The 10000-nt window shown below is 46.6% G+C and overlaps 1 protein-coding gene across 11 annotated transcripts in view; it reads left to right on the forward strand.

Moving 5' to 3' along the window:
* Nucleotides 1-10000, forward strand: part of EBF3 (EBF transcription factor 3) — a 131227-nt gene that overhangs the window by 84275 nt on the left and 36952 nt on the right. For 6 of the 11 annotated variants that reach the window (XM_064373727.1, XM_064373730.1, XM_064373728.1 and 3 more), the window contains exons 7-8: nt 4097-4178; nt 8042-8186. In XM_064373727.1, coding sequence (XP_064229797.1) covers nt 4097-4178; nt 8042-8186 — 227 coding nt within the window. The remainder of the gene's footprint in view (nt 1-4096; nt 4179-8041; nt 8187-10000) is intronic. The other 5 variants (XM_064373729.1, XM_064373732.1, XM_064373733.1 and 2 more) reach the window with 1 other exon arrangement.

Below are 10000 nucleotides of genomic sequence, written 5' to 3' on the forward strand. Positions count from 1 at the left end.
GGAAACTCTGAAACAAACACAACCGAGACCAGTGTCTTTCTTCCTTGGGTGCCGTGGTGGCTGCAACTCTGTTGAGAGCAGTCGAGAGTAATTGTCCCAGCAGAAACGAGGGCCTTGGGATTCCTAGATTACACTCAAGACATCCGGGGCGGCACCCAGCGGCCCCTCCATCCCTGTCCTCGCAGGCACAGGGCCCGACTGTGCCACTGGTCCATCTTCACAGGACTCCTGTGAGTTAGTAGAGGAAACCTCCCACAGCTCAGCCTCCTGGAACCAGCCCTCCCAAGAATGAATGGGGTTGCCCATATGGTGCTCAGTCCTGGTCCCTCATTTCATTGTGAAAGAGGAAACCTCATTTCAGAAGTAATAAGATCACACCTTTCCCCCTTCTGCTGGTTCCCGAGAACTTCCCAGGATTCTGTAGGCTGTTTCCGAGTGGAATGGGCTGGGAAAGCCGTGCCTGGCGTGTAGCAGTCTGTCTCGAGCTGCCGTCTTCCCCTCTGCCTGGGAGAAACAAGTAAATAAAGCCCATATTTCAAGCTTGATTTACTCTGGTACCTACTGTGAAAGATGATGACTCTTTAGGGAAATAAAGACAGGGTCAGGGAATTAGTGCACATAATGGTCATTTTGATGACGGGCCAACAGATGCAACGGGAGACACACTGTACACAATTAAGCATAATGTACTAATGACAGGTTAGAATTTTTATCGTCTCTTTGCGATGGAGCAGCAAATCCATGTTTAGCAGTAATAAAGAGTTTATTGGTGCTAAAGCCAAAGATTTTCTGACATAGAGAAGATTTTTCCTTTCATAACGAGAGTATTAAATTCTTTGTGTACCAGACTCTAGAAGTGAGATATGTAAAGTGGTTGTCAGATATTTCTTAGGAAAAAGCCAATTAAAGGGTAATTGAGTAAAGGATGAGAATTACCTTTTGACTTCGCATGTTGGGCATTCAGTTTTCTCACCGTCTCCCCAAACCCTGAAATCATGTGGCTCGCAGAGCCCTCCTCATTGAAAGCATGCATTCACTCCTTGTGTAACTGTGCACAGTGTCAGAGTCATGCACCTGCTCTAAGGTGCCAGCCACTTTGCCAAGGCTTAATTGAATCCCCAAGTCAGACATGACCAAAACTCTAGGGTAAGAGGTAAGCGCGGAGCTCCTCTTCTCTCTGCTGAGGCTTCCCCTCTGTCCGTCCCTGTAGATGCTCCAAGAACCTGGCATGGAGCCACTTGACTGTTGAGCTTACTTTGTGTCACTGGGACCTGTGTGCTCAGAAAGGAGGCTGGCCTCTAGGGTTGTGCAGCTCTTTCTCAAGCAGTTGCACTGCTCTTTAGACAGTTTGAATAGAAGCAGAAGCTGTCATTGCCACATCCAAAATAGAGGGAGTGAACAAGAATGTGTGTGCATGTGTATATATGTGTGTGCATAAGTGTGTTTGCATGTGTATATATGTGTGTGCATAAGTGTGTCTGCATGTGTGTGTGCATAAGTGTGTCTGTATGTATGTGTGTGCATACGTGTGTCTGCATGTGTGCATGTGTGTACACCTGTGTGCATGTGTGTGCATGTGCATGCGTGTGTGCATAACTGCATGTGTGTGCATGTGTTTGTATATGCATGTGTGGGTGTGTATGTGTGTGCATAGATGTGTATCTGCACCTGCTTGACTTGACCCTGGGAATGCTCAGTATGTTTCTGGGGTCCAGCACCCAACTTTGTCCTGCATTTCTGCAGAGGATGACAGTTAAGGCCCAAGAATGCCAAGCCCAGCTCATCATGACAGTGCCAGTGAGGGCTAGTTAGGGTATCATCAAAGCCTGCTCTGCTCTCTTGGAGGTAAAAGGGTGAACTGTCTAGAAGACATCAAGGAATTTAAAGAAACCTCTCTGGAGGGGGGAAAACCTCTCAAATCGCAAACAAAGCTCCCGGAGATGGCTCTGTGCAGGTACACTTGCAGACGAGCGGCTTCTCGGGCTGGCGCCTGCTCCGAAGATTAGCCGGGTGGTAATGTGTGGTGTAATTGCACCATGTTGCTGTCCCCGAAGTGAAAACCTAATTGCCTGACAGGACGATAACTTTGTGGCACCCTCACCTTGTTAGGCCCTTTCTGATGCAGTTCAAATGCAGTGTGGCCGCAGGTGCGCCTAATTTACCTCGCTGCAGAACGTGTGGAGTTTAATTGCACAGTGGTTGTTAGGAAAAATTGGTGGGTGGAATATCAAGTGACTTACTGTATGCTGATGGCAGATGGTGTGAAGAGGCATTGTGAGCTAAGTGTATAGGTGAGGTGAGTTAATAAAAGATGTAAATTCTGGCCTAAAATGGTAAGGCCTCGTGGTATGCAAGAAAATTTAATTAAGTGGCCACCATTCTTTCCCCATCAATTGGATTTTCTTCTGCTGTAGTAAGAAGTCACCCAGGATATGCTGGGAGTGCAGTTAGAGACAGGAGTCTTGGTCTGTTGAGTCTTTTTATTTTCTGATATTCTAATTGCCAGCCAGGCACCTTGAATGTAAGAAAATCTTGTGAAACTTCATCAAAAATGAATAATCACCAAGTAGGACAGATGATATTTTGGGAGAAAATAGAGAAAAGTTTGTGTTGACGACCTTGCTGGGTGGGATGCTTGGCCGCTGGCAGAGTGGGTATGTCGGCACACACCCCAGCTCTGGGGTCTCTTGGTTGTGGCCTTTTCAAGTTGAGGCAGAGGTTGTGTAGGGAGAGACCCCCCCCACCCACCTGCTTTTCCTGTGGGCGGTGGTAGAGCCCAGCTTCCCAGGATCCCTGAGTTCAGACTGGAAGCCAGCTGGCCTGCAGTGTCACTGAGCATGCAGGAATGGGGAGGACAACATGATGATGTTTCAGTCACAGCATCTCAACACACTGTCAGGACCCCTGAATCTTCATGCCATGACACGTAAGGGCAAGGCATGGTGGGAAATGGAAAGAGTGCTCCCTTTGGCCTCGCCTCTCCTGCCCTGCAGAGTGTCTGATGCTTCTTGCTTTCTGCCTCAGCAACAGTTTCATTGCCGCATCAAGAACTCTTGGTTAAAACAACATGCTGTCCAATCAGTTCTTAGATTTTTTTCTTTTTTTGAGATGGAGTCTCACTGTGTTGGCCAGGCTGGAGCACAGTGACGGGATCTCCAGTCACTGCAACCTTTGCCTCCGGGGTTCAAGTGATTCTCCTGCCTCAGGCCTCCAATCACTTAAAAGCTGTACCCACTGTAACCACTGTAACTTTTTTTTTTTTTGAGATGGAACCTTGCTCTGTCACTTAGGCTGGAGTGCAGTGGCACAATCTTGGCTCACTGAACCTCCTGGGCTCAAGCAATTCTTCTGCCTCAGCCTCCCAAGTAGCTGGGATTATAGGTGTGTGCCACCACGCTCGGCTAATTTTTGTATTTTTAGTAGAGATGGAGTTTCACCATGTTGGCGAGGCTGGTCTCGAACTCCTGACCTCAAGTGACCCGCCCACCTCAGCCTTTCAGAGTGCTGGGATTACAGGCACTGTGGTAACTCTTAAAATCCATATTTAAAAGTGTTTGCTTAGGCAGTGGTAGCCTCTGGAATTAGGGTTGCTGAATAAGATATAGCACATCCAGTGAAATTTCCATTTCAGATCAACAGCAATTTTTTAGTGATGGTATGCTTTGGGACACTCCTATGCTAAAGAATTATTTTTTGCTTATCCAAAATTCAAATTTAACTAGGCATCCTTCATTTTTTATTGGTTGGAGATGGTAGCCCTGTCTGGGCAGATGTTTCCTCTATGGTTAACGGGCAGTTGTGCAAAGATCGAGCCAGGAAATGCCAACATGAAAGTCACAGCTATTATCGTAAAGCTTGGACATCCATAGCGTCAAGGCAGATGCAACTCCCTGCTCTCCTGTGTGGCTATTTCTGGGCACCTCCTCCCAACCTCTCCCAGAGCCTCTTCTCAATGTCGCCCCCTAGAGGAAAGTGAATGGAAGCGGGTGGGGTTGAGTCTCCACTCCTTCCTGCACAAGAGTCTTTTAAAAAGTTTGTGTCTTTTGTCTGATAACCCTAACAAATATCATCTTTTTGTATTTTTTTTTTTTTATAGATTCTTTCTAAAGTTTTTCCTCAAGTGCAATCAGAACTGTTTGAAGAATGCAGGCAACCCTCGAGATATGCGGAGATTCCAGGTATACATTTTTCAAAGACACATGGACCGTGGTCCTGACTTTTCGTATGAAATTTGATTTCTCTAATTTTGCAGCTGTTCAGGAGTACTCTTGAGTTCTTTGAGGGATTGGAAGCAAACTGGAATGGGTGTGATGGATAAAAATATGCAAATGCTTTAAGAATGATCTGGTATATTTGGTATGCCAGATTCATCAAGTCTAACGTGGGCACAACAGAACGAAATCAGCTTTGAAAACATGGCCACGTGAAAGCTCTTTTTTTTTTTTTTTTTTTTTTTTTTGAGGCAGAGTCTTGCTCTGTAGCCCAGCCTGGATGCAGTGCTGTGATCTCAGCTCACTGCAACCTCTACCTCCCGGGTTCAAGCGATTCTCTTGCCTCAGCCTCTTGAGTAGCTGGGATTACAGGTGCGTACCACCATGCTCAGCTAATTTTTGTATTTTTAGTAGAGATGGCATTTTAGCCTGTTGGCCAGGCTGGTTTAGAACTCCTGACCTCAAGTCATCCACCTGCCTTGGCCTCCAAAAGTGCTGGGGTCATAGGCACGAGCCACTGTACCCAGCCCAAAAGTACTTATTTTGGGATTGATTGATGGATTGCTTTTTAGTGGGAGGGAACTAGAATGGAACCTTTTGGCAATATTCCAGATCTTAGACCCTCCTCATAGAGGGGTCTGGGCCTGCTTAGAACAGACCTCTCCACTTCCAGGGTGTCTTCCTGGCCTCTGCTTCCTTCCCCGAGGTTTGCTGCGTTTTTACTGCCCACATCCCGTGCCTCGCTGCTACTCTCATCCTAAACCCAGGCTAAGTCCTGTCTCTGGTTTGCCTCAGAAGAATTTATTTAAAAGATGGATACCGAGGGGTAGCTGGTGGGGTTCAGGCATAAATTATGATAGATTTATCTCCCATTATGATAGATTCTTGTTTTTCTTGCCTTTTTTGTTGAACAACTAGGAAGCTACTTTAGGGTAGACACACTGGATGATTTTGCGGATTTTAATTGTAAAAATAACCTGGGCTGGGATACAAAAGTGCTGCTGGTACCTACCAGCCAGAGAAGAATTTGGTGGCTAATGGAACCCACCACTAGCTTGGATGAATGGCCCAAGAGCAGAATGGTCCCTGTTTGGGATTTACACTATTTTCCCATCAAATAGCTCAAAGCGTTTTTCAGATATTTAACTTATGCCTCAGTCCTTTAGTGGATCACGTGACATCTGTCTCCATGCCTGCCCGGTCAGCTGGTCAGAGGAGGCGGGCTCTTCGGGCCTGCCCACAGTAATGTCTGCAGCTGGGGATAGTGCTTCCTGCAAACAGTTGGGCCTGCTTCCATTTGTCACGCACTAGGCTTCACAGGGCACTGGGGATATTGATCCTTCTAAGCAGAATGGAGGTCACGCAGGGCTGAGGGGCTGTGTCCTCTTTGTCTCACCGGTGACTGAACACAGTGACAGTCACAGGTGATCTCGTGGTTGACTGCAGACCCCGTAGTTACTGGAACGTCCTCTGGTCTCTTTAGCTGATCCCCACGCCTCTCAGAAGGTGTAACTGGACTTAGGGGGATGTCAGGGCTTACGCAATAGTTTCAGCTGGTTTCACAATCTCAGCAGCTTCCTGTAGGTCCTTTGCAGGGCTGGCCCAGGTGAGGCACAGACACAGCTTGCCTGCTCTCTCTGCGGAACTACACTCTTTTCCCTTCGTGGGTGACCTATATATAGATGACAGAGCAAAGACTGTGTCTTTAAAAACGTTTACGTTTTGTTTTACTTCTTCTTTCTTTAACCTATCGTGGTTTAGGAACCTAAAAAGGGCCAAGTCTGCACCTCAATGTTAGTCACGCATCTTTGCATCACATTCAGATAATACATTTGTAGAGTGTCTTCAACGCCCAGGGCTGGGCCTGGCAGGTACACCACGAGGAGGGCACCTGGGTAACCAGGAACAGGCCCTGGATCCTTCACGCAGAGGCTGCCAGGCCCACGCATGGCACCAAAGTGGCAGCAAAGCCACCTCCCACCAGGGCTGCAAAGGACAAAGCCAGTGGGCAGTGGTCAAAAAAGGAAGGAGCTGAGATACCCAAGGCTGGACCTGGGCTGCTGGGGCGGCGCTTACAATATTTGGAGGTTCCAGGTGGCTTGACACTGTTGAGACCGCAACAATCCCGGCAGTGCCCAAGGGGAAGACATGTCGAGGAAGCTGCCCCCGATGGGGGTGCTTGGGTGGGATGCAGTGTGTCCGCCCTGGCTTCATCATCATCTCGTGCAGCCTGAGATTTAGGAAGAAAAACCATCACTCACACATGTCTTCAGATACGAGCGTGTGGCTTTGGCTGCTTCTTTAAACCCTTTAAAATACTACTTATTTGTATGTTTACTTTTAATTATTTTGTATTCAAGGATTCATTGAATACAGTGAATTGTATTCATTTTGTATTAGGTAACTAGTTTATTTTATCAATAGACTTTATTTTTCTTAGAGAAGTTTAGGTTTATAAAAAAAATTCGGCAGAAAGTACAGAGCTCTCCCGTATATCCCCGTGCGCCCTCCCCATGGTTTCCCCCGTTACACTGACGTAGGACACTCCGTACATCTGATGAGCCAACACTGAGAAGTATGATTCACTGAGGCCTACGGTAGCCTTCCTTTGAGGTTCATTTTACATGGCACGTTTTGTCTGGACCTCGCAGGGAAGGTGAACCTTGACTGGGATCCCATTCCGGTTTCCCACTCAGCCGCACCCGCCACACAATTCTCTGTAGGGCTGTGGTTCCCTAGGTGGTGACGACCCAGAGACTTGGCCTAGTCTGCCCAAACTGTGGCAGAGAGCCGCACTTCCTCCAGGTCCAAGCTGGGCTCAAGCCCCAGGAGTCCTTCTGCAAGACCCAGATTAAATCTGGCCACAGATCTTTGCAACTCCAGCTAGTCTGGGATGAATGTACCACCTCTGTTAGAGAAATCTCAGGGCCAGATTGTAATTTTCTGTTGAGGGTCTGTTCAGGGGTTGCCATTTCTGGATGCTTGTTGCAAGCTCACCTGGGCAGGTCTGTGGAATCTGCAAGGTCATCCCTGCCTGGCCCTTTTCATTTCTCCCTCCAGCACAAGGCAGCTGGAGGCTCAGAGGACCTATCTTAAGAGGGTCATCTCTCCCCTGGATATCCTTTGTGCCTGGACCTAAGAATGGGAGCCTGTCACCGCAACAGAGAGGACATTCCCTTGGCATCCCACGGTCCTTGCCAGCCTTTGCAGTGAACTTGAGAAAGGATACCTTTCCAGGATTGAAAACACTCCCACTATTCATATTCAACTCGGCCTTTTCAGATGCAAAAAAGTTCATTACCCAGACATTAAATGTAATTGTAAAATTGACCCAGGGATCATTTCCTGATAAAATGTGGGCAGTAGGAATGTTCTGATTTATGAAGGCTTTTTTGGGCAACTCTGAATCCTCCCAGCTCTTCAAGGGAGGCCAGTCTCAAGTGAACTCATTTTAATTAGATAAACTATCTAATCAATATGTGAACAGATCAATCAAAACAGTGACTTTAAAATTAGTGGCTAGAGGGGTGTTTCTGAAGCTAATGGCTAGAAGAATATTTCTCTGAATTGAATTCACTTGTTAGCATAATAGGAGATTAAACTGTAATTAGTGGAGCAGATTTTGAAGAGAAGCAATCTTGAGTCAAAACAAAACAAAACCCGCCCAACCCCATCAGCCAAAAAAGCTGTGAACACGCAACAATCAAGTTTCCAGGAACACATGAAGTTTCCTTGTGCTCTGCAATATTTAAGATGGCTGTTATTTTGCCTAACAGGGGGCTGTGCTTTTCTGTGCCAATTCCATTTTCAAATCCACTTCATCTTTGCAGGTTGTTGTATCGACAACAGTCAACGTGGACGGCCACGTGCTGGCCGTGTCAGACAACATGTTTGTGCACAACAATTCCAAACACGGGAGGCGGGCCCGCCGCCTAGACCCGTCAGAAGGTACGGCCCCTTCTTATCTGGAAAATGGTAGGCACATGTTACATGTCTTTTTTTATTTGCGATGCTTCTTTTTCTTTGCACCATCCTTTATGTTCGTTCATGTGGAGTTACTCGCAGCAGGCTCCCGCCCTTGGTGAGACCTCCTGCGCCACAGCAGGGCGAGGGGGCGTCCCCGAGGCGGAAGGGGAGACAGCCTCCTAGGCTTTCTCTTCTCCCGACACTGCATAGCGGGGCTTTCCCACACACCGCCCCCTGCCATGGCCTTCATGTTTCCAAGCTTTCTTTTGCTTACTGCTTTTCTTGCGATTTTAATTTATTTGGTTTTATTTTGGTTTGTCGGAAGCGCCCATCCAGATACCTCATGCAGGCCCAGTGGGTGGTTACATCCTGGTCCCATCGGCTCGGAAGGGATGGCCAGGACCATTTCCTGTCCCTGCCTGGAGTGTGTGTGCATGTGATGCACATGTGTGTGCGTGTTCATGCAAGAGTGGGGGCAAGGCACAGGGGGTGAAATACAAACCAGCATACTATGTTGTTGATTTTTTTGACCAAATGCTTTCAATGGATTGACTTCTTGTTTTGCTTGTTAAAAGAGAAGGGTTTCCAGAAGGGTGGTAGGTAGGGAGAAGGGTTCTTGGCTATCAGGTGGGATTGAGAATCAGGTCAGTACAGCGGGCGTCATACCAAGCCCTCAGGCACATCCTGCTTCCTGCGCTGCACAGCACCCACAGTTGAACACATCCCCTTTAGAATAACAGCCGTTTCCCCCATTAAGCATTTTATAATAATTAGGAGATTCTGACCAATATGAATTGTTGAGAAAGTAATGTGAGTGTCTTTTAAAGTGAATTGCAAACAACGGCATGACTGAATCCTTTAGAGCAAAGAGCCCATAAAACCAAGTGGTTTTAAGACAAATCCCCTATCCCGAGGTCCCACATTTGAGAGCCACACAGGAGGCAGACAGATGTACACGCGGGAAAATGAATGAAGCATGTGCAGATTATCAGAATGAAACACGATTCAGACAAAAACTGGAAGACAATTTATGAATCTGCTGTGGTCCACAAAAATAAACTAATTTGTTTTTCTACATTAATGAGTAAGGTATAAGAGACAAAAATATAATAATTAAAGGTCGCCCTAAGCACCAGTGTCATTAGAGCCTGTGACGTATTGTTTATCTCTTTCCCGTGCTCTGAAGGTAGGTGTGTGTTTTGCTTAGCAACCATCACTAATGAGGTTCACAATTAAGAAGGTTGATTCCCCGGTCCTCAGTTCTTCGCTTCCCCAGAGAGTGGAGCTCACAACGCGATAGGTTCAAGGGGCCTCCCCAGCCCTCTGGTGTTAGGTTGTAGTCTAGGGCCAAAATCAGCCTCCTCTAATGAGCTATTATGATCTGAGCAAAGTACAAGTATTTATTTTTGTAAGTAGCATAAAAAAGCATTTGACTGTAAGCAGAAAATGTAGCATTTAGAAAAATAAAGGCCACTTGTGGGTACCTTGGAGATAAAACCCAGCTAATCAAAAGCTATTTGCACAAGCAGTCCTGCTCAGGATTTTCTCATGTTTGTTTCTCAACATTTAAACCAAGTCAGTTTCTTGTGAGAGATTGAAATACTTGTCCCACCCCAGAAAGTGACTACTGATTTAAAAATGCCAATAGGTGACTCTGAGGACTACCATAGACAGATCGTTAAGAAAAAGGCATTTGTCATAAATAGTAGGGTTATTTTATTTTATTTTTTGTAATGAATGCCCAGTTATCAAGTGCCCTAGAAAAAACGTGGCAGGGCTTATGCTTCCGTCACTTCCTGAGAGAGCTGACACTTAGGAATTTC

This window comes from Aotus nancymaae, unplaced genomic scaffold (assembly GCF_030222135.1).
Source record: "Aotus nancymaae isolate 86718 unplaced genomic scaffold, 86718_ANA_hifiasm-v0.15.2.pri h1tg000010l, whole genome shotgun sequence".
NCBI lineage: Eukaryota > Metazoa > Chordata > Mammalia > Primates > Aotidae > Aotus > Aotus nancymaae.